Genomic DNA, 24,416 nt, shown 5'->3' on the forward strand with positions numbered 1-24,416 from the left:
ACATAGCCAAAATTGCAGGACTCTGCGATTTGGAAATTGCGTTATTTTAAATCACGATTATATTGAAAATTCGATAATTGTTCAGCCCTATTTCTGTTGTCCTTTCACTGCAAAAAAAAAAGATGTCAAATTCACTTGAAATTGGTGTATTTGCCCTTTTATTTCAGCAGGGAGATAAGATGATCTGCCAATGGAGTAAGAGTTTTGCACTTAAAATAGGAACCAACTCATCTCCATGGTCTAATTTTAAGAGCAGTATATGTAATTATCTTATTTTAGGGGTCAAACTACTCATTCCATTGGCAGATCATCTTACTTACCTGCTCAAATCAAGAACAAATACACTCATTTAAAGTAAATTTTTAGTTCTTTGTTACTTACTTTTAGATCCGTTTTAATTGTGTAGTGAAGCTTCAGGCGCTGTGTGGTTAAAAAGAAAGAAAAAATTATTTTTTCAGAAGACATATAAGATGAGGCTATATCGTTTGTATAGAGATGATCTAGGTTGCGTTATAAAATATAATCATACTGTTATGGGCTTCAATTAGGGTTGTCAAAAGTATTGATACTTAAAACGCTGCATCCGGATACAATACTAATTTGGCATGGTATTGATATTAAATATTTTGCATATGATATTATTATTGTTGTTATTACTATTGGTCCATGTCGCCCAGCCTTATGGTTGTTATTGTATTGCGTGCGTGAAGGAATGTCTTTTCAGCTCGTTTTGCAGAAGCTGTGAAAGCGACACGACCAGTTCAGAAACTGGTTCCACTCGTCTTATATTTTATGAGCGCCGACACAACGGCGCTCTGCAGTGACGTCCAGTTTTCCCCTCCTGGTTGGGATTTATGTGTCAGACCAACTGAAAGGAGTGCATAATCATACGGTGCAAGTAAAACATACACTTGCTAATAAATATTCATTTATATATTAACCCTGTCTGGGTCAGTACTGAAAAAAACACGTTTTTCATGCATAAGTTTTACAAAATTTTGCCTGTTTTTCTCTGCAAAACAGCTCAAACTCAGTCAGATTAGACGAGGGAGCATCTGTGAACGGCTGCTTTTACTTCGTGACACAGACTCTGGGCTTTGACTAGGCCATTCGGTGCTTTGTAATCCATTTAGTTGGAGCTCTGGATGCCGGTCTATGGTTGTTTCCCTGCTGGATGATGGACCTCTGCTCCAGTCTCAAGGCTTTTACAGTTTCCTACTATATTGATTATTTAGACTGTGTGCAGTTGGTTGTTGTGGTTTTATCAGGGAGTCTCAGAGTAAAAGAGTCTGACTACAGATGAATGCCACACTTCCCTGATTTTATTTGGGGATAAAAACTAACTTGAAACCATCTATTATATAGTCCAACCAGGGCGACGTTATGCACCACTTTGTGTTGGTTTATCAGGAGCCAGCAGCTTGGAACACCAAAGGCAACATGACTCTTGGAAACACAATAGGTTTCGTTGTTTTTATAATAACTACAGGAAATTTGTTCTGATCTTTAAATGACAACTTTCTTTCTTTTTTTCTTTTGCTTCAATTTTCATAGAAAATGACGCTAAAAAGCAAGTAGTTTGTAACCTATGGCTGGTGTATATAAGCCTTTCATATCAGTCGATAATTATTGAGTAGTGTTTTGTTTACCTGTTTGAAACAAGGAGCAGGGGGGGGGGTGAAAAAATGTAAACTGTAACACTAACCCTATTTAAATGTAACCTTTAAAGTAGGTCAGTCCTACGACCAACCTTGCTTAGTTTGGCCGTCAGAGGTTGAGAGGCTGAATCCTCTCCTCTGTCTATATCCCCCAGAATGCCATGCGGTTCTGGTAGAGCTGGACGATATAGAAAAAAAGCATATCGATAAAATAGAAATCATATTGATCGATAATTATCAACAAATTCAAAACATATATTTTAATGCAGCCCTGGTCATTTTATGTTTAGTACACATTACTAGATGCAGAACACACAAACACTGAATTCAAACTCAACCCTTTATTCAACCAACTTTTTACCAACGCTGCAAGTTTAAAAAAAGAAGAAAAAGAACGGGTGCTCTAAACTCATTGAAGGGGCGGAGCGTTCCAGGGTCTGCATTGTGATTGGTTGGGAGGATGTAATACTTGTAATGTTAAGGAAAATTATTATTCCACTGAACTTTTTATTGACCCTTTTTTTTTTATTTTTTTTTTTATCGATATACGTCTATCAATCAATATATATTGTTATTGAATTATCGTCCAGCCCTGGGTTCTGGATCTAAGTTCGGTAGAATTATCAAACATTTTATTGGATGTATTTTCTATTGATATTGATCAGGCGTCTACCGCAATATATATTGATTTATTATCACACTATATTATATATAAAAAAAATAAAATAAAAAGGGTGAAGGTAGTGACCTAGTGGTTAGAGCAGTGCGCTTGCGCTCTGAGAAGGATGCAAGTACCCTGCCTGCACTCTGGGTCCCTGAGCAAGACCCTTAACCCCAGATTGCTCCCCAAGGGGGATTGGTTAAGATGTGTTAAGTGAATTTCTTCATTGTGAGATCAATAAAGTTCGATTATTATTTTGTGTAGAAATATTATGCATGAAAATGCAGGAAAAAACTGTTACAGCTGGCCAATTTGAAACGCCTTTAAATAGTAAAACAATGGCGCAGCTCTTTAGCGTTTTGGGCCACAGTGGAGCGTCCAGAGAGCCACGTGTGGCTATCCATAAGGTAAAAGTCCAATAAGATGCACAGAAATGTTTCAAGTCTTAGGAATCATTAAAACCTATGTTGCTTGCTTTTTTTTTTTACTTTGGTAACTGGACGTATTGTGTGTGTCTGTTTAGGCACCAACTGGGCCAGCGGGGAGGATGACCACGTGGTGGCCAGAGCAGAATACGATTTCTCAGCTTCTTCGGAGGAGGAAGTTTCTCTGCGGGCTGGAGACATGCTCAACCTGGCGCCTAAAGGTGAGAACCTCTCTCTATTGTCATTTTAAGGAGTATTCACTGTTCAAAGGATGTAAAACACAGCGGGGGTTTGTGCCAGAATAGCAAACTGAAAATATGTTTGCCTACGTGACTATTTAACATCCCCCGCTGTCAACCTAAAGTCTTTTTTTTTTTTTTTGTGATATTCCCTTCACGTTTAGAGCAACAGCCCCGGGTGCGCGGGTGGCTGCTGGCCAGCGTGGACGGCCAGACCACGGGACTCGTCCCCGCCAACTACGTCAAGATCCTGGGCAAAAGGAGGGGCCGGAAGCACGCAGAGATGGAGAGGCTCGCTCAGGTTAAACAGGGCGGCGCGCAGAGCTCCCAGGCGGCCTCGCCTGCGCCGCCGCAGTCCGTCTCAGCCCGAGGCTTCACCCCCGACCCCGCAGCAGCACCCGACCCGGCCTCTGCAGAGCAGCTGCTGGAGTCGGCGTACAGAGAAACTCCTGTTAGCTTCAGCGTCGGCACGTCGAGCTCCGGCACGCTCTCCGACGCTGTGGTGAACGTCCCCGAGAAGACCGACCTCTGACGATCACGTCTTCACGTTCAGGGGGTTTATAATTAATGATTAGCTCGGCCGATGTTTGTTTGAGATCTTTAACTCTGGACGTTGACTAACACTCACCTGATAGCAGCAGTGTCACAATGGACCTCACCAGAAATCGCTTAGAGTAGGTCTCTATTTAGATGAAAAGTGAAATCTGAGTTCAAGCTTAGGGAAAAGTGTTTTAAAACACAAATTTCTGAGGTTGTCTTTATCTTTCCTCATCCGGAGCTTGCATGATAAACTTTAGCGCTAGCTGCTACGTTGTCAGTTTAAAGGACGGAGGCGCCTTTCTGGTGAAGTTCGGGGCCGCTGCGATGAGGGCCGTCCGGTCTTCTGTCTGGAATCAATGTTGTCGCTCAGTTTGAGGAGTGCAAGCTGCATATTTTCGTCTCTTTATGAGTCACATAAAGTAATTTTTGTAAATATTTAATATAAATATTTTGAAAATAAATATATTCAAAACTGTTTTCTTTATTCCGGTGTCACTGGCACGTGGGTGAAGGAGGGTTAGTTACCTGAATCATGAAGAATTTTATATTCATTGTGGCTTTTAAATGTTTATTTAAATTATTTTTCCTGTGGCAAAATATTGTTGTTTTTTTACAACATAATCATGGCAATGATGATGAAAAACAGCAATCTGTTTGATTCACTGCAGATTTCTCTGGTCCACACATTGTTCTCTAAGAAAATATACCTGGATTTAGGTCTATGGCCCACCCCAATCTGGAAAAATGTTTTTTTTTTTTTTTATTAAATCATTAGAGGGGTTTATACTTTTAAACAATACAAAACACAAAAGGTTTAATCCACCATTCATCTACCATGGTTTGGTCCAGGTTACCGACAGCAAACACTCAAACAGACGCAGCAGAGACATAAATCACAAATAACTGGCTTCCATTAAGTAGCTGCTTTAAAACACGTCACATTTTATTTTACTACCATTTCTCCATGAATAAAACATTTGAAATCGGACCATATTTTGTTCACCTCATTTACTTTAGTTGAATCTTCTGACAGATTGCCGTGTAATGCCATGGAAATCAAAACAATCTGAAATCTTTTGCCAGTTTAGCTTTTTTGTTGAAGCAACACACATTTCTGCAATATTCAACTCCTGTAAGTGATTTTTTTTCATAGGGGCACAGAATAAAAGAATGAAACGGCAAATATTTAATGGTTTAATAATATTAAAGGAGGCACTTGTGGCTCTGGAACTGCAGGTTTCAGAGCCCTGATCTAGCAGATGAAATCAACCCAGCTCAATATGGCTGAAGCTAAACGACAAACTCCTTAATTTTTAAATCCTTGGAGTAAAACTCCGGTAAAAAATAAAATTGGCCAAAGTGACCAATCAGTCATGTCTTCTTCGTCAGTGCATATAATCGCAACACATGTATTTAATGTTACGTCTTTATTACAAGGGACAGGACCATTTCCACAGGGGCACTGGCCCCCTGTCTAGAACCGGCCCTGTCTAAGCATCGCTGAGACTGAGGAGAGAAAGGAGAGAGCAGACCAAATGACCATTTTTGACTATGGTTGAACTTGAATTACTGGGAGTTTAATGGGATTTCAGCCCTAATGTCCAATTTGCTGAAATGTCATCGCAGCACCACGTAAAATGGTCCTCAGTAGTTAGTAAATATAAACTGATTAACAACCCCGTCTACTACTTAACTGACCAGATCAATGTTACAGGAGTTTAACTTGATATTATACTCTGATTAAAAGGTTCCTTTATTTTTTTAATCAGTATTGTTGAACTGTCCTTATTTTTAGTTGTTTTAAAGGGTAACAAAGCCCTTTACGACATAGATACTGGCTTTACGACCGTCTTCTCTTAGCAACAGGACGCCGATGTTGCTGCAGTGCGACAACTGGTACGACTTTACAAACCAACGAGCTTTTGTCGTGTATCAACAGTTTTATTTAGTTAGGTGTTTTGTGTGTGGTTAAAAAATGGTGCGTGAATACCATTTTAATCCGTAAACTAGGCAGTAAATCTGCTAAGAACTGCTTCGTTGATGGTTAGCAGTCATGCTAAGCAGGCTAATGAGGGGTTTGCTGCATTTACGGACTGTCGGAAATCATCGTGGTTTATTAAGACAGTTCATCATTGTGGCCTGAATTCTTTACCGAAAAAATGCTCGTTTCTGTCTGTGTCCTCCTTAGTGAGTACATTTTATTTACATTTTACCTTTCACTGATAAAAAAAACCCTGTTTCATCCCGACAGTATATACATTCAACTATACTTAATATAAGAATTAAACCATGATATACATGAAAAAAATACTACTCATCCAAATTAAACCTAAAACAACATGGACGATATTTGCCGACATTACAACATATATTAATATAAACCAAGTCGGCATTAAAATACCCGATTCTAGCGCGTGAGTGAGCGTCCGAAGTTAAATTTTCGGTGGTGACCTGAAGGCAGCACACATCCCCGTCCCGCAAAGTTAGCTCGTCTCCGGCAGTTAGCCGCCGGTGGACCGCAGCGCCTGCGCCGTTACCGTCCACGCAGCGGCAGAAAGGATCCACCTGCTGCCGTGACTCTGCTGGAAGACGGTAAGTACCATCCAGCGTGTCATAGCTATGTCGTTTTCCTCATTTTTTTTCACGTTTTACCGCAGAAAATAAAAAAAACGTTAATTTGACCTGAAAGCGCCTGATGTATCAGGGGGGAGTTAACCGGGAGGATGGGCCTGCGGTAGCATCACTTCCCACTGCGACGTCCCATTTTTCTTTTCATCATGCATCGTTTTTATTCACCAGCCTCCTTTGTGCGCTTCTCCCGTTTATTATTAGCTAGTTGCTTGTACATTTTGCGCTGTAAAAACAAATAATGATGCACGGCTGTCCATCTTAAACTGAGAGTTTGCTGAAGCACCTTGTGGTGAAGTTTCACCATCCAGTCCTCCTTGGCAGAGGTCCTAGAGCACATGTGTCAAACTCAAGGTCCGCGGACCAAATCTGGCCCGTCAAGGCAAATTATCCGGCCCTCAAGAGCCAAAAAAGGCATATCATGTCATAAAGTAGAAGCATATATCCTTTTAAAGTGGATAAAACTGTGCCTCCTGTAATGAATGTTGATTTTCTTTAAATGTGTAGTAACAGAATCCTGCCACTAGGTGTCAGTTTTTTTCCCACAACACATTGAAACAACTCAGAAATGTCCAAAAAGAGAAAAAGTGATGCAGAATAATGAGAGCTTAACGTGTAACTCACCCCAATATCAACTTGTTTTGGCAGATAAACTGTATAAACTGGGATTAGGGTGCTACTTTTTTTTGTTGCTGTGCAATTTTTTTAATATTTCTGTGTGAACTGAAATTAAATTATGAAATCAAATGTATCATCTATACAGGTGCAATCGGCCCTTTTAATGACTTCATGATGCCAAAATGGCCCGATATAGAAATGAGTTTGACACCCCTGTCCTAGAGCATCTTCTTGTCTTGACAGCTCTTACCTGCTCTACCTTACAAAAGTGAGGTAGAGCACTCCATGGAGTTTGTCCCTTATTTTTTTCCCCCCATTTATTCTGACTGGATTCCCTGTGCCATAGTTTACATCTAATGTAAAAGGTAATGTAAAAAGGAGCACTACCGCAGGTCATTCATCCCTGCTGCCATCAGACCTCACAACGCTGCACTATAACCGCAATAACTTGTGCAATAACTAATGTGCAATTACTATTTAATACCCTGTGCAATAATTCTGCTAAATAAGTGACTTCAGCTGTTATAGTTATTTCACTACCTCACTGTTGTTCTTTACCTGGTACTACTTTAATGTACAATGTCAAATCCATATGTATATAAATCATCTTAAATGTACATAAATCATCTTAAATCTCTGCTTTATTTCTTTTTTTACCATCCACTGTATATATTTAGACGGCCTGTATATACCTCATGCACCTTTTCCTCCTTTTGGCACCTTCTCTTGATTATTGAGCCGATGTGACGCGTGAATTTCTCCGCTGTGAGATCAATAAAGTCTATCTTGTCTTATCTTATCTTAATGCAGGACGACACCTTTACTGCAAGTTTATTTTTGATCTTATCTAACCTCTGTGCACGCTCTAGCCTTAGCTAAAAAAAAAAAAAAAAAAGATCAAATGTCAGGAAATTCCTTCTGGGGGAGCTAAACTTTAATTTTTATTCGACTTCAGCTCAATTAGATTCACTGTAATTGACGACAGTCGACCAATCAGAGGCTGAAAGCTGGAACAAAAAAAAAAAAAAAGGTGCTTGGGAAAAGTACTTATTTAAGGATCTGCGCACTAGTACAAAAAATTTAAAGCAGTTTATGTTTTTATTCCCCTCTAACATTTGCTTGTTTTTCAGCTAAATTGTACAGGAAGAGGTGAAAGAAGCATTTTTATAACAGGAGCGCTGTAATTCCTAACGCTCATTAATTCCTTCAAGATAAGATTTTGCATATAAATTTATTTATATGTAATTTAAAAAAAAATGCTGAATATGCAGTTTCAATTTGACCAAAATCAAATGAATCAGCCCAGCTGATGGCGCTCCTCTTGCTGTTCGTCTAAAGATCAACACTGAGTGGCTCCTCGGACTGGAACACAAGGTCTGCGTCGCAGCGAAGAAACGGACCCGACTCATTTGGCTTTAGAGAATCTGCTTCCTTAAAATGCTAACCGGCTCGTTTGTCTTTCAGAGAGCTCCACACCGGGCCAGAGGACCGTGTGTCGGCGCCGAGATGAGCCGCTTCTGTTCGGACAACAATAACTTTCCCTACGACAACAACGTCCTAGTTCTGGACATGGTGTTGGGGTCTCTGTGGGGGGTCCCTCAGCCCATAAACTGGGACAACGTGGCCAAGCTGGTGCCGGGTTTCACTCCTAAGGAGGTAACTGCAGTGCTGGGTAGTAGGGCTGGGCGATAAATCGATTTAATCGATTAATTCGAATTTACAATTCTTTAAGATTTCATTTTTGGAAAATCTGGATTTTATTTTGCCAATACACTCATTGGGTTTCCATGAAGAGAACAGCATGTGATGCTGGATATATGTTTAGGCAAATATATTGTCAAAATATTAAGTAGAAACTTTTTTTTACCATAATACGAGGTACTTCATTTACTTATTCACTATTTTTTTAACTTAGTTTGAAGTTCACAAGTGCAGTGAAGCCTTTTCTTAGCTCAATGTGTAAAACCACTAGCAGCAAATGTTTTGTTATATTTTCATTGATTATAAGGGCACGGCTGCCATCTTGTTTTACAAGCATGTTTCACAGCTTGTTTTTAGTTGAACTTTGAATTCAGGTCAACTCCTTGACGAAATGCTTGACATAAAAGCAAGGTTTTAAAATAATTTCTTTAATTTCTTTTTATGAAACAAAAAGGAGGAAAAAAATTGATTAATCGGATTTGGTATGATAAAATCGGAGATTTATTTTTTAATCCATATCGCCCAGCCCTACTGGGTAGCTATGAATGCCTCCATCGTCCGTCTCCCCTTCATCCGTCGTGTCCGTCTCCGGCTGCACGGTTTAGCGGCTCTGGGCGAGCACCAGGGCCAATCAACAGCTCTGCTGTGGTTTTGCAGTGCGCCCGTCGGTTCGAGGAGCTGAAGGCCACAGCCGGCTTCCCTCGCGTGGATTATCAGTGCAACGACCTGACCGGAGGCGGCGGCTCACCGCCCGACGGCCTGAGCGCCCTGCTGGAGGCTGGAGACGTGGTCAAGATGGACGGGAGCGGCCAGGGCGGCGGCAAAATTACAGGTGAGCGCGCACGCCTCGGATCTTCTCCCAGGTCTGCAAACGTTCGAGTGTTTTCGGTGCGGTGTGATCTGTGAAGACCCAGCGCAGCATGCCAGGGTCAGTTTGTGCTACTCGCCTCGTCTGATGCTGCAGGGTTTCTGGAGGGACTCTGCCGGTGGGTCTTTCACACATCCTGGAGAACAGAGCGTTCATTTTTCTCCTCACATGATCGCAGACACACCTGGTGACGTGGAGCTCAGGGCTCTGTGGGCGCCACGCCGTCACCACCAGGACTTCTCGCTCTTCCTTACGCTGAACATGGTTATGGTTGGGTTGTCGTCCTGCAGGTTTGGGGCTTGATGTTTTGCACCCAAGCTCCTACGTCTTCAAGCACAGTTGTGCTGGAGGGAAGACCACGTCCAGCTAGGGCTGGACGATAATTCAATAACTATATATATATATATATATATATATATATATATATATATATATATATATATATATATATATATATATATATATATATATATATATCGATAGAAAAAAAGGGTCAATAAAAAGTTCATTAGAATAACAGTTTTCCTTCCATTTGCATTCTAGCCAATCATGTTAGTTAATATTACATCATTACATCATCCCAACCAATCACAACGCAGACCCAGGAATGCTCCATCACTAAGCTCCGCCCCGTTCAAAGAGTTCAGAGAGCATGTGATCTTTTTTCTCCTTTAATAACTTGTAGTTTTGGTAAAAAGTTGTTTGAATAAAGGGTTGAGTTTGAATTCAGTGTTTGCGTGTATCTTTATCTAAAAATATGTTGTTGAGCAACAGCATTAAAAGGCCAGGGCTGCCCTTAAAATATATGTTTTGAATTAGTTGATAATTATCGATATCGATCCAATATGATTTCTATTTTATCGATATGCTTTTTTTTCTTTATCGTCCAGCCCTGCTTCCAGACAGACTTCTCCAGACAGTAGATGGGTGAACCACTGATGTGTGTGCAGATGGCATCTTCTAACTGAAACAGGGAAATCAGATTACACAGATAAATGTTTTTCATCAAGCTTCCTGGGCCGACCGTTGCGTCTGTGATCCTCTGGGTTGCCCGTTTCACCTCCAGCCTGCTGCTAGGTCTTTGCTGATGCAGCGTAGCTACCTGGTGTCTTGTTGCCGTGCTCGGTCTTGTACGGTGGAATACATAAAAGTGCTGCAAACACACAAAACGCACGCAATGGGAAAAAAATGCAGCAAAAGAGAAACGCTGCAATCACAGAAATTAGACACACAAAGTGCAAACACGCTGCGAACACACATGATGTTGACGCACAAACACACAAAACACACGCAAAGGCAAAATGCTGCAAGTAGCAAAAACAGCTGCAAGCTAAAAAAAACCCGCATAGACATTATTTAGGTAGACGCCCCATGGACTGGCGCTGCCTACTGGAGCTGATGTTTCAGCGCGGCCGCCATCTTGGATGGGTCTCTCACACGACCCCAGTGCATTCATTTGTACTGAGGAAGCTGTTTGCCCAACTAAAATAAATCATTACTCCTTGAAATTTTACCCAATTTTGTTTGTTACAAACAGCAGATGTGTGGTTATGATACAGGACTGCGTCACACATGAAAAGCCATGTTTTAACGCTGAAATACGTTGTTTAAACAACATATTTCATAAATGTATGCTCTTTAACAGAGATATATATAGCATAATAATGCATAAATACATGATTTCATACTGAAATACTTTGGTTTATGCTCTTGAATAAGGAGAAATATGGTATTACATAATAATAAATGTATAAATGAATTACATTAATGTACATTTTAATAAAAAAACAAGTTGGATTGTTCGTTTAAATGTATTTTGCTCTCACATGTACAATTGTGAGCCTTCGCTACACACCAACGATAATTTCTTCATATTAATATGTGTGCGTTTTCTGTGTTTATGCACCTCTTTTTTGTGTTCACAGCACATTTATGTGTTTATGCACCTCTCAGCCACCGTAGTCTTGCCACAGCGAGACTGAAACTGTCGTCCACAACCTGACCTCGGTAGCATGGTGGTGTGAAGGCATTAAAGCAACAAAAAAAATAGTTTTTCTTAATTTCTTAGAGAGAAATATTGAAATACTCTCCCTTTCCTCACTGTTACAGTTTCTTCCAGCAGAGCCGTGCGCTCCTCTTTGCCGATAAAATCCCAGTAAAGTGGGATAAAGGTGTTGTTGAGACTCATCAATAACTGATGTTCCTTTAACTTTTTCTCCCCTGATGTCTGCAGGCTCCAAGTCGCTCCCCGTGGGAAGGGGGGGCTCCGTGGAGAAGAAGGAGAACCAAGTGACGGAGGAAGAGGATGACAAACCTCCAAAGCCACGAGAGTAAGCGGCGGCGCCGGTAAAATGAAGCTGGCCTTTGCACAGCCGTGGGTAAAAAGCGACATCTTGTCCTGCAGCCTCAGCATGGTGATCCACGTGTGCGACGAGACCAAGAACCTGAAGCAGGACTTCACCTGCCCCAGAGACCTCCTGGTGAAGGAGATGCGCTACTTTGCCGAGTATCTGTCGGTGGACCAGCAGCGGTGGGAGGAGGTGGACATCTCGGTTCACTGCGACGTGCAGATCTTCGACTGGCTCATGAACTACGTCCGCAGGAACTCGGCGGGCGAGGGCAACAAGGACAAGCCGCGGCTGGGTAAGCGGTGACCACAGACATATATACGTAGACGCGTCATCGGGTTCAGGTTCGCACGTCAACGTCACCGCCATATTGTATGTGGAAGAAAAAAGTTTGAGTTCTGTTATTGTGAACGTGGATCAGAAAAGATGCCTCATTCCTGTGCTGCATGGAAATTTATTCTGGCTGATTTCACTACTTGTATCTGCCTTCTATAAACTAAGGCTGCACCATGTTGCAAAACTGGACACACTAAAGCTGCAGAGTGGTAACACAGGCTATATATATATATATATATATATATATATATATATATATATATATATATATATATATATAGCCTGTGTGTGTATGTTATGAATATAAGGATCAATTCGTTAAATCTAAACATTGTGGTCTTCATTATTTCATAAAACCGTGTCACATGTGAACCTTTAGGAACAGACTTTTTGGGTGAGTATTAAAGAGGTAAAATTACTAATATGAGAATAAAAAGTCCTAGGTCAATAAAGTAAAAAAAACAAACAAACATAAAAGTGGTAATATTATGAGAAAAACGTCATATGATGAGAATTAAGAGGGAACATTTCCAGAATAATCACAGTTTGCAGAATTATTTCACTCCTGGAGTAATAGGGCCAGGTTAGATTATTTTAAATATTTTTATTCTTTAGGAGAATAAATTCAGGAGAATGAAGCTAAAGGGATACGAAAATAAACTTGTAATATTACAAAAACAAAAATACTACGAATACAAATATATTCAGAGATTAGAGTCCCTCTGATACTGTTTAAGTGACTGAGTAAATGCAGATTTGCCACATTAAAGATGGCGGACGCTCTGACGCATCGCAGCATAGGCAGAACCCGCCCAATGACGCGTCTACGTATATAATGTCTATGGCGGTGACGCCAGGTGGTGCCCGGGCTGCTCTGCCCGGCCGGGTAAAGCGGTGGTGGTGCCGTCTGGGGGGGGGGCAATCATGGGGTCACTAAGCCTGATGTGTGTATGTCGGTCACAGAGCCCAGCAACGTGATCTCAATCCTCATCTCCTCCGAGTTCTTGAAGATGGACACGTTAGTAAGTATTACTACGGGGGGAGGGGGGGCATTCCTGCCTTTTGTTTCTCACATGTTTAAATATCTCCTCAGAATCTGTGTTTTTAGTACATTTATTTCAAGCTTTTAGCTGATTGTTGGTCACTTCCTGAAAGCAGGAGGCCTGTAAACACAGCTTTCTGTCTTTGTTTTTGTTTCTTTCTTTTTTTGTTTGTTTTTCTTTATTTGTTTTTTTGTTTGTTTGTTTCTTTATTTCTTTTTCTTTCTTTCTTTCTTTCTTTTTTAAGCTTGCTTTTACAAAACTGTGGCAGAGTTTCATCTTGAGGCGTCGCCAGGTCTCCATAGCAACCAATAGATGCCATCTCCATGCCAACCAGCTGTTTTTTTTTTACCACATCTTGATAAATAATTTTAAAATGGAAAAAATACTTTAGTTTTCCGACTTTATTTCCTATCCTGTTATCTAAAAGATTAAAAAAATTAAAAGTATGTGCAATGAAATGCTTCTTTCATCGATGTAACTTTGTTTCATCTCTATTTAAAATTTCTTTGAATTGCCACCTGTCATTTTGTTAACGGGCCTTCCTCTTAATATTTTATTTTTATATTTTTTTCCTTTAGGGTGCAATCACATTTAACAATAATACTAATATAAGTTAAATCCAGACTCTGAAATAACAATAAACAACAATAAAGTGGATTTTATTAGACCATATAGTTATAATGACCGAAAACCTAGACTCCTTTGTAAACTTTTAAATGGATTTTAGTCTAAGACTGGAACTGGTCCAGCAAAATCGGTCAAACTCCTACATTTACAAACAGAATTACAAATTGTGCTCAAATTAGATTTTGTTTAAATTTTTAGGGCAAGTTTATGCCACTGCGGTGAAACAGATGTACTTGGAGGCTTTTTACACGTGGCGGGAACTGCAGCTCAGATGAAACTTTAGACCGTTATTTTATGTATATATATATATATATATATATATATATATATATATATATATATATATATATATATATATATATATATATATATATATTTATTTATTTATTTATTTATTTATTTATTTTTTGATGGATTTACTGATGTTTATCGACCGGGGGAAAGTCCTACAGGCACCTGAACGTCTTTGTCCGTGTTCAGGTGGAGGAGTGCATCCAGTACTGCCACAAACACATGAGTGCCATCGTGGCCACGCCCTGCAACATGAACTGCATCAACAGCAACCTGGCCACACGCATCGCCGAGCTCTTCAACCACAACGAGGCCGACGACATCCGCGACAAGAAAGATAAATTTAAGAGGTAAGGAGTTTAAAGACCAATCTGTATAATATGATTGTATTTGACTTTGTTAAGTGCCTTGAGATGACATGTTTCATGAATTGGCGCTATATAAATAAATTGAAATTGAAAGCTGTGCGACAACAGGGCGCCATCTGATGACTAAAGCTTCTTCTTCTTTTTCCTCCTTAACTCAAAGTAAACTGTTTCAGAAGAAAATTGAGCGGCTGTTCGATCCAAACCACCAGAACAAAGACTCACCAGGAAACGCTTCGACTCTCTACAGGTTTGTACGAAGCCCCTACGTTCACCGTTAGCTAGGTCGAGTCTTTCCCGGGTGGAGGCGAAGCGGGGGGGGGGGGGGGGGGGGGTTGCTGAAATTGCGCGGCATGTTTAGTCGTTCTTCTCTCCGTAATCCAGGTGCGGTCTGTGCCTGAAGCTTCTGACCAAAGACACGGAGAGGAAGATCTCCTGCCTTCCAGGGAAAATCAACGTGGACGTTCGAGGACAGATCGTCTACACGCACACGAGGTGCTGCGGCAGCCGCCCGGTTTACCAAAACATGCGCTTCCTCACTCTCCTGACTTCCTGTTTTCCACTTTATCGCACCAAACTAACACCAGATGGTGCGTTGAGGTAGAGAGAGATTTGGCTCTGTAGAGGTTTTTACCAGAGACGCACCGATATGAACATTTGGGCCGATTTCGATGTCCGATATTAATATTGCGGCTATGTCCGATAACCGATATTTACAGATATATGTTAGCCTAAAAGTAGGAGTTTTAGCTGCAGAGTGATTCAGATAGAGGAAGGAGACGGCAGAAACTTTTATCCTAGAGATGAGGTGTGGTTGACCCCCTCTGCTGGGTGTGACGCTGTATTTTAAGAGCTGTGATTGATTGATAGTACAAGAAAGAACACACCTGCGCTCCCCGTGATCAAAGGAGAGAAATTAGTGTCTTATTATGATAAAAAACAGCGACATTTATTGACTCACTCAGCATCAAAATGTTCTCCTCGTCTTCTTCATTTGCTTATTTTTATGTTTTTGTCACCAGTAAATTTACTGCCTTTGTCTATATTATTGATCACTCAGCTGTCAGCATTTTACTGGGACTGCCTGCTTGTATAAAGCGGACGTATTTGGCAAAATGACCGACATGAACTGGAGAAAAAAAGACAAATGATAAAACTAACAGCAGCACGTTCGTCCGGTCATCTCTGGGAGGAGAAGGAGTGTTGAAAGTTAAATTGGTCCCTTGATCGCGGCGCAAAGAGGCGACTAAGAGACTTTAAATGGTTTTGCTGCAGATCAATGCGCGTCTTTCTATTCATGATTATCCAACATTTTGCTTTTTTACAGCCGCTGAAACTAATTAATTCCCCCCTAAAGGAATAAAAGTTTATCTTCCCTAAGTATTATAATTGTGTGATTGTTAAGGAGGTTTATGCGGTCATTTCCTCCACTGTTTAGGCGATGCATCAGCCAATCAGCTCTTTCTCTTTCCACCATCTTCCCTGCTTAAGACGAACTTAGCCTCACTAAAAGTCTTCCTCCCTACTCCTAATATTTATTCACTTTAGGAGTTCTCTGAAGGCCTAAGATGCTTTGTGAATAACTTTTATTTTACCCAGTAAATATTCCAACATTTTCCTATAATGACGTCACTAATAGCTGCTTTTAGTCTCAGGATTCTTTATAAATTCCCTGTTCTTCATTAAGTGGCTGTTTTAGTGTGTAATATCTCACCTTGTGGGCGTGGTTTCTTCAGACAGAAGAGCTGGGACGTGCATGAATACCTCCCAGCGCTGTACGAGGAGCTCAAGTCCTGGGTCCTGGTGTACTGGAGAGTCTGGGGGACCATCAACCACCTGACCTGCTCACGGTGCCAGCAGGTCAGGAGAAACGCTGACGGTGTTAATTCACAGCGACGAGCCGTCTGAGGACTCTCTGCTGCGTGTTTGTTCAGGTGTTCGTGTGTGCCGAGCTGACCCGCTGCAGATACCACCCGGACAGCGTGCTGTACCCCGGCATGGCCGCCGAGAAAGGCTGGCACGGTGCGGGGATCTACCCCTGCTGCAACCAGAGGGTGCTCCGCTTCGACCCCACCGGCATACCCAAGGTGAACACAGGAAGCTCTGAATAAAACTAAAAAAAAATCAGACGCCTCCGTAGTTTTGGCTTCAGTCTTTAGTTTTATTGGAAACGGGCCGAGTTTTCTAAAAGTTTCAATCTTAGATGAAATAATTATGCTTATAATTTATGCGTAGTGTGGCGCTCTGACAGCGTTGCTCGTCTCTGCTGGAGACAGCATTCATTGCAGCCACAACCGTATTTTTAAGACTATAAGGTGCACTTAAAATCCTTACATTTTCTCAAAAATTGATGGTGCGCCTTATATATGATTAATGTTGTGCTAATTTTATGTGGTACAAGGTGCTCAAAAATCTTAAAATGTGTAAGTATGACTTTGGTTAGCAACGAAGCTACACTCAATGGATATTAGGAGCATTACGGTACACTGTGTCACTACCTGATAGGACCCCTGAGCTGTCTACAAGACTGCCTGACTGTAATGTCTAAACTAGATGTGCATTCATGTAAGGCAGCCGGAGTACACGCTAGAAACAATAAACCGAGTAAGTTAATTCAGACGACTGTCCACTGTGGCTCTACGCTCTTTCAGGAGGAGTGAATGCTGCTTGGAGAGACTTGATGCAACCTGCTGGGTTTCCTTAGAGAGGAAACTTTTTGACCAATCTGTATAATCTGGTTAAATTTCACTTTGCAAAATGCCTTGAGATGACATGTTTCATGAATTGGCGCTATATAAATAAAATTGAATTGAAAATTGAATTGAATTAAGTTAAGTCAGTATAAAAGTTCCGTTTATTTTGGCCTTATATTAGAAACAGAGCAGTGTAATCCTCCCAGCAGAGACGGATAGCTCTCCCTAAGCTAAGAAAAGTAAAATTTTCTTCAAATGTGTATATTTTTCCATGATTTGAGCAGCTAAATAATTTGCCAATGGAATGAGTAGTTTTACCCTTAAAATAAGATAATTAGATATCCTGCACTTGAAAAAAAGGTGATGGAGATGAGTTGGTCTTATTTTAAGTGCAGAAATCTTATTCACTTGGGAATACTATTTAATGCGCCTTATAATTCGGTGCGCCTTATGCTCCAAAAGATCCAGTAACTACGACTGAATACTGAAAACCCAGACAACGTGACGGAAATCCCGACTGGTCCAACTGGAAAGCAAATTTGTTAGCTACAAAAACCGGGTGGCAGAAGTGCGACGGACTCTGCTGCACCGTGGCACTATCCTAGTTTGTAGAACAGATTTTTCTGCTTAAAACTGTTAAAAATTTCTGGTGCTGGTGGACCAAATCTTCTTGCACTGCAAAAACGTTTCTAAAAATAAGTAAAACATTCTTAAAATTTGTGTTTCTGTCCTACATTTGAGCAGTTAAATAATATTATCTGCCAATGGAATGAGTATTTTGACCTCTAAAATAAGATAATTAGACATCCTGCATTTGAAATAAGATGATGGAAATGAGTTGCTCCTATTTTAAGTTCAAAACTCTTATTCTATTGGCAGATCATCTTATTTACCTGCTCAAATCAAGGACAGATACACTCATTTTAAGAAAATTTTACTTATTTTTAGTTCTGTTTTTGCAGTGTGAAATGCATGGGGGGGGGTCACCATCAACACTCCTGTGTCACCAGGAAATCACTGATACTAACCTGAAGCTTTTAAACTCTCTCATCAATAATATAAATAAAAAGACGGTGTTTGCCTTCAGGGCTGTAAGATGCGGGACCACATCGTGAACGTACCAGACGAGGAGAAGTGTGACGAGGCGACTGCGGCGCAGACCAGGGTCCTCAACGACCTGCTGCTGCACAGAGACGCTGTGTGTTTGTCCAACACTTCACCTGCTTCACCTGCAGACGGGTCAGTACGCCCCCCCCCCCCCCCAATATGTCTGCCCGATAGAAGCGACGACTGAAGTGATAACAGATGCACTGCATGTGTCCGTCAGCTCTGAGGAGAGTCCGTCCAGCGCAGAGAAAGTCCAAGACTGCAACGTCCTGCTGGAGCCCACGCTGCTGGCACCTGTAAGGGGAGACGGCAGCTCGGTGAGTCTCTTTGTTCGCTGCTTCGTTTTGTGTTTATGCGTTTGCTACCATATCTTACTCCCTTTGCTTCTCTCTGTTTCTTTTTTACGCAGTTTTCTCTGTTGAAGAACTGGACTCTCCAGCTGGTAGGGTTTCTCCTTGTCATCTGCAGATTCTGATGCTCAGATTCTGCCGACGGTTGCGGTAGAAAAACTGAAACTCTGCTCCCGTCGCTCCTCCAGAGGCAGCAGTCTCTGCTGTCCGAGGATGAGGAGTACACCACGGGGTCAGAGGTCACTGAAGACGAGGTCGGGGACGAAGAAGACGTGTCCAAGAAACAAGGTGAGAGTCGCGCTGAGAACCCAGGCAGAGACGTTTCATCGAGACAGGAAATACGCCCCCTGAGGTCCGGTCCGTCGTTTTGGTGTCAGAATTCGGTCTTTAGAAGATCAAACACATATAGGTGGAACAAAGGGGTCTAAATGCTCATTAAAGCAGCACCAGGTAAGTTTTGACCCAAATATTAACTTCATTTGAGATATTAAATGCTTCTTCGGGTCAATATGCGGCACTTGCGGGCTCAAAAACCCGCCTGTGTGAGTTGACTGGGTGGGTCATGTGACCATAGACATTATAAACGTAGACGCGTCGTTGGGCGGGTTCTGCCTATGCTGTGGATGGGTCAGAGCGTCCGCCATGTTGAATGTGGCAAATCTGCAGGTACTCAGTCACTTAAACAGTATCAGAGGGACTTTAATCTCAGAATATACTTTATAGTTGTAATATATTTATTTTTCTAATATTACGAGTTTATTTTCGTATCCATTTGGCTTCATTCTCCTGACTTTATTCTCGTAAAGAATAAAAATAATTATAAGAATCTAACCTGGCCCTATTACTCCAGGACTGAAATAGTTCTGCAAACTGTGACTATTCTGGAAATGTCCCCCCTTAATTCTCATAATATGACATTTTTCTCATAATTTTACAACTTTTCTCTTTTTTTACTTTAATCTCCTATGGCTTTTTTCCTCATTATTAATTTTATCTCTTTAATACTTTAAAGATTAATACTTTAAATTAATTTAATACTTTAATACTCCCCCAAAAAGTCTTTTGCTAATCTGTGTCTATAGCAGATTTTAAAAGGTTCACAAGGTTTTATGAAAGGACCACAATGTTTAGATTTAACCAATTGATTTTTATATTCATAACACATACACGTATATATATTTCTCTCGCTCTCTCATATATATATATATATATATATATATATATATATATATATATATATTACATCTATAATCTGGACATATACTTATATATAAAAACACCTATTTATTTAGAATACCTCAAAATCTATATATGCACATCGATCAAAAGCCAATCTGGCTGCCAATCTCTATCAATTAATCTCTCTATATTTTTTTTACAAGTATATATAAGCTCCATCTATATCTTTCTATCTAAATACTTAAAACATACACAGGGAACATAAATGTTCACTACCTTCTGCCACATACAATATGGCGTTGACGTTGACGTACAAGCCGATGAGGCGTCTACGTTTATAATGTCTATGCATGTGACCTGGAGTGAGCGCCCCCTGGTGGCCAAAGGTTACACGGGGCTGCTTTTGGTCAACATGCCTGTCCAAGCAAGCAGGGCATTGAGTACTGTCGTTACAGCTGGGAACTGCTAAATAAATGTCACATCCTTGCTGTTTCCACGCAGACTAACACAGAAAGATAGCATCATCGTGACGGCAGCTCACACAGTGCCAAGCTGGAAAGAAATCAGCAACGACCTGAGAAAAAAAAGCAACTGCTGCTCTGCACAGAAACCTGGCAAGGCGTTAGAAGGGCGTTTCCAAACCGTCTGAAAGAAAAATACTTTTTTTATTTACAAGTGGAAGACATAAAAATCAGTCAAAGGTCAGACTTGGTGATGCTGAAAAAAAAAAAACACCCTAAACCAGGCGTTTGTCTCTGCAGGCCTCAGTTTGCTTTCTGGGTGTTGAAATCCATGACATTAGATTAGTAAAGCTGGTGAGTCAAAGCAGAAACCTTTGTCTGCATTTAAAGAGGCTGGCAGCGAGCCGGGCGTGCGGCGTTGCATCTGAATGAACCACGGTGTCCTTTGGGGCGGATGAGGCCAATGTGGAGGCGAAATATTAGCACCAACGCGGTTTAAAAAAAAAAATCGTTTACCAAAACGTTTCTGAGACGAATCTGAGGCCGGCTGTCTGCCAGCTGGAGACCGGTCCACAGCTGGGTCGTCGACAGGACGGTCTAGTCAAAGCCCAGACCACGACGGGGCGGGACAGCTGTGGAGGGACGTCCAGCGAGATCGTCAGAAGCAAACTGTCTGCAGACCTGGAGGAAAAGAAGCAAAGCTGGAAAGAAAAAAATTGTGAAGAGCCGGATCGTTACTCTTAATCAATCCCCCTTTAAACAAGTAACTGATTATAACAAGAGTTTATAAACTCTCGCGTTGCCCAGTTCCTCTTTCTCACCAGCAGGTGGCGCCCGGTGCCTCAGCTTACGCCTCTCTTTCCTCTTGCAGCCGCCAAGAAGGCCAAGAAGGCCCACAGACCTCTGAAGAAACAGCTGTCCTCTCCCAGCTTCCAGCGCAAGGAGAAATATGAGAAGGTAAGTCCCTTATTCCACGGCGCCGGCGCCACTTTACCAGTGAAGCGGGCCCCTCAGAACCTGGTGGAGGTTCTGGAGCATCATTTCCCAACCTTTTCTCTGCGTAAAACCAGCGTTATTTCTTTCGTCTTTTCCTCAGGCGCAGACCAGAGACGTCACGCCTTTCACGTAAGCCCAGCCGGACGCTGAGTCGTCTTTTTACGCTTCTGAACCAACGCTGAACCGACCCGTGTGTGTGTTGCAGAGTGAGCCTGCAGAAGAGTAAGTGGGACAGCTCTCGCTCCCTGCGCTACAACCAGGACGCCCAGAGAGAAGAAGGTAGAGGAGGAGTCGGCGAGCCTTTTTCATACTCTGCTGACCCACTAAGGCAGGGGTGTCAAAGTCATTTTGGTTTAGGGGACGCATTCAGCTTAATCTGATCTCAAAAGGGCCACACGAGTTAACTCATTGCAAGATTAAATAGAACTAATAAAAGTGGACTTGTTGTTGATTTTTATATTAAATCAATTTCACTTTTACACAATATATTATGAATAACCTCAGCGTTTTTAAGAAAAGTATGTGCAATTTCAACAACACTTTTACTCAGGTAAACATTTACTGCAGTGCATTATGCATAAGAACTGATCACAGTGATTATACAATGTTGAAAAACATTTATTCACCTTTTTTGAACTTAAAAACACTGTCTTACATGTCAAAATACATCAAACAGATAAAAATTAAGAAATGATTTAAATTTTTCCACACCTGAAGCTTAATCTGCTAATCAAAACACAGCGCCCCTTGTGGACAATATAGGAACTGCAGATTTTCAATTAAATGAAGTACATGCTTTTTTTCAATAATTGTTTTATCATTCTCTTCCTTTTATCTCCTCTTTCTTTCACCTTTTGTTTTTTTTCTTCTTGTTCTTCCTTTCCTCTCCTACTTTCCCATTGTAGTGTCCATATCATTTGAGATATTCCCCGCATGAATCATAATAAAACTATTCACATTCATAAATCAAGCGGAGCACTATACTGCTCCACTTGTGAAAGTCAAATCTGATGAGCTTTTTTTGGCATTAAGACAACAATTATTATTGCCACATTGCCAGACAGGACACTGGGTGGAAATTTTTATTTTATTTTATTTTTTTATAATGATAATGCATATAGCCACAGGGCCGGACTAAATTGTTCGGCGGGCCGGATTCGGCCCGCGGGCCGTATGTTTGACACCCCTGCACTAAGGTAAACCCACTGAGCTTGGTTTGTTTCTGTCTCTCTGCAGACCAGCGGCGCATGGCGGAGATGGTCGGCCACCTGACCAGGATGAGGTTCGGAGACCAGGACCAGAGTAAATCCAAGGATACCAAAGAGGTGCCTGGACTTGTTGTTGTTGTTGTTTTTCTTCACGCTACGTGGCGGCCTCGTTCTTCTAGCTGTTCTTTGTCTCTGCCGGTTCAGCCTGCAGGGGGGATCTACGCCAGGCTGGAGGCGCAGTTCAAAGGCGGCGCTCAGACCAGACAGACGGCAGAGAAAGCTCCCAGGTGGGTTCTTCCTGCTCTACATGGCATTAATGTTGCATTCAGTGCGGGAGGTTTTAATTTAACTATCTGTTTTTACTACAGTGGAATGATTATTATATAAAAAAACAAAAATCTGTTGCAAAAGTTTGAATTAGAATATAGATTTTTCTCTCATTGAACACGGGTTATAACCCCCCCCCCATGGATCCTGTACCCACTGTGAAGCACGGAGGCGGCTGCATCATGCTTCACAGTGGGTACCTTCAAGCTGAAGGCTCAGATATTTAAATGCATACATAGACTGTAATGCTGCAGCAAATCAAGCCCACAGCATGATGCTGCCAGCACCGTGCATGTCCGAGTTTCAAAGCCTCGCTCTGAATCCGTGTCTCGTCTGTTTTACAGCATTAATGCTGTCGTTCTGAAAATTACCCAGAATCCCTTTAAATGTATAACATTTATGGCCTCTTTTATAATGTAGCTAGAAGTAGGGCTGGATGATAATTCAATAAAAAAAATATATAATCGATCGATAGACATATATTGATGATAGAAAAAGGATCAGTAAAAAGTTAAATAGAATCAAAGTTTTCCTTCCCTTGGCATTCTAGCCTATCGTGTAAGTTAATATTACAGTCGTTACATCCTCCCAACCAATCAGAACGCAGACACAGGAACGCCCCGCCCCCTTCAAATAATTCAGAGAGCTCACTATTTTTTTTTTCTTTTTTAAAAACTTGCAGTTTTGGTAAAAAGTTGGTTGAATAAAGGGTTGAGTTTTGAATTCAGTGTTTGTGTGCATCTGTATCTACATTAAGCAACAGCATAACGACCAGGACTGCACTTAAAATATACGTTTTGAATGTAATTATCGATCAGTATGATTTCTATTTTATCTATATGCTTGTTTCTCTGCATCGCCCAGCCCTAACTAGGATGGTTCAACATTGCCACACTTTTTTTTTAACTATAATATAAATTACTATAATATTAACAAAAATATAAAAGATTTTTAGCCCGACTCGTACCTGCAGTCAACTTTTAACTCGCTCTGAACCTCATGTGGGAATTATCAAGCCATTAATATTTAGACAAACTTCACTTACATTAAGTTTAGTACTTTTTTTTTTTCCTTTTTAGGAGTTAGTTACTAGTGACTGCAGGGCACAGACCGAACAGCAGGGGGCGCTGCTGTCACATTTAGACGGCCTGTAAGTCTGCACTATTTGAAAAGCACTGGCCTGCGATATATCCAGTTTTTTTTTAAATCAGCATCCAGATGTAGATCCAGATGTAGACCCCCCCCCCAGCACTGACTCGTTAAACATAGTCCCCTGAGGCCTAAAGGTGTTGATTGGTGGCTGTGAGCTCGTCTCCGTCTCCACAGATCTCTGCTGATCGTCTTTGTTTCTGTGTGGCTCCACAGATCCAAGACGCGTTACGCTCAGCTCCGGACTACTTAAGCCAGGCGTGGACTCCCTCCTCTCTGCATGTGGACCACCAGCGACTGTCGCTAGGCTTCGCTGCGTGTTTGTGCAGCTGTGACACCCCCCCCCCCCCCCCCCCATCCGGTCCCGTTCGGCTCGTAGGGAACACCCACGACCCGAGCGAGGACCTCACACCCTCCACTGCTGCTGGACCTCCATCATCGTGTCGTGGCTGCAGACTCCCCAGCGGGGGAAAGGTGACGGGTTCTGCTGCCGGGACCTTAAACGGACACCTGCTTCACCTGTAATCTGTTCTGGTCCAGATGTAACCGGCAGTGGACTAATAACATGTATAAACACTTTAAAAATGAGCCCGGTTCA

At 41.5% G+C, this 24,416-nt stretch overlaps 2 protein-coding genes and 1 pseudogene across 2 annotated transcripts in view; all 3 read left to right on the forward strand.

The window, feature by feature from the left end:
* The window catches only part of LOC118557184, a 16,493-nt pseudogene extending 15,388 nt beyond the window's left edge, over positions 1 to 1,105 (forward strand).
* pex13 (peroxisomal biogenesis factor 13) overlaps positions 1 to 3,999 on the forward strand; it is a 28,660-nt gene extending 24,661 nt beyond the window's left edge. Inside the window, exon 5 of the mRNA XM_036126161.1 lies at positions 3,275 to 3,999. Within this exon, the coding sequence (XP_035982054.1) occupies positions 3,275 to 3,515 (241 nt within the window). The 3' untranslated portion in view covers positions 3,516 to 3,999. The remainder of the gene's footprint in view (positions 1 to 3,274) is intronic.
* Positions 4,000 to 9,159: 5,160 nt separating this feature from the next.
* Positions 9,160 to 24,416, forward strand: kiaa1841 (KIAA1841 ortholog). The gene is made up of 19 exons (XM_036126160.1): positions 9,160 to 9,302; positions 11,572 to 11,668; positions 11,743 to 11,981; positions 12,986 to 13,044; positions 14,173 to 14,333; positions 14,512 to 14,598; positions 14,733 to 14,843; positions 16,085 to 16,208; positions 16,283 to 16,435; positions 18,129 to 18,280; positions 18,369 to 18,444; positions 18,558 to 18,590; positions 18,687 to 18,786; positions 21,010 to 21,095; positions 21,235 to 21,263; positions 21,340 to 21,413; positions 22,371 to 22,459; positions 22,547 to 22,629; positions 24,035 to 24,416. Exons 1-19 carry the CDS (start codon positions 9,266 to 9,268, stop codon positions 24,069 to 24,071), a joined length of 1,827 nt encoding a protein of 608 aa, XP_035982053.1. The 5' UTR covers positions 9,160 to 9,265; the 3' UTR covers positions 24,072 to 24,416.

Source organism: Fundulus heteroclitus, chromosome 22, assembly GCF_011125445.2.
Source record: "Fundulus heteroclitus isolate FHET01 chromosome 22, MU-UCD_Fhet_4.1, whole genome shotgun sequence".
NCBI lineage: Eukaryota > Metazoa > Chordata > Actinopteri > Cyprinodontiformes > Fundulidae > Fundulus > Fundulus heteroclitus.

Coding starts and splice junctions, on each gene's coding strand:
- kiaa1841 (XM_036126160.1), top strand. CDS start 9,266: ATGGACGGGAGCGGCCAGGGCGGCGGCAAAATTACAG. Junction 14,334..14,511: donor AAGAAAGATAAATTTAAGAG/GTAAGGAGTTTA, acceptor CTTAACTCAAAG/TAAACTGTTTCAGAAGAAAA. Junction 14,599..14,732: donor AACGCTTCGACTCTCTACAG/GTTTGTACGAAG, acceptor TCCGTAATCCAG/GTGCGGTCTGTGCCTGAAGC.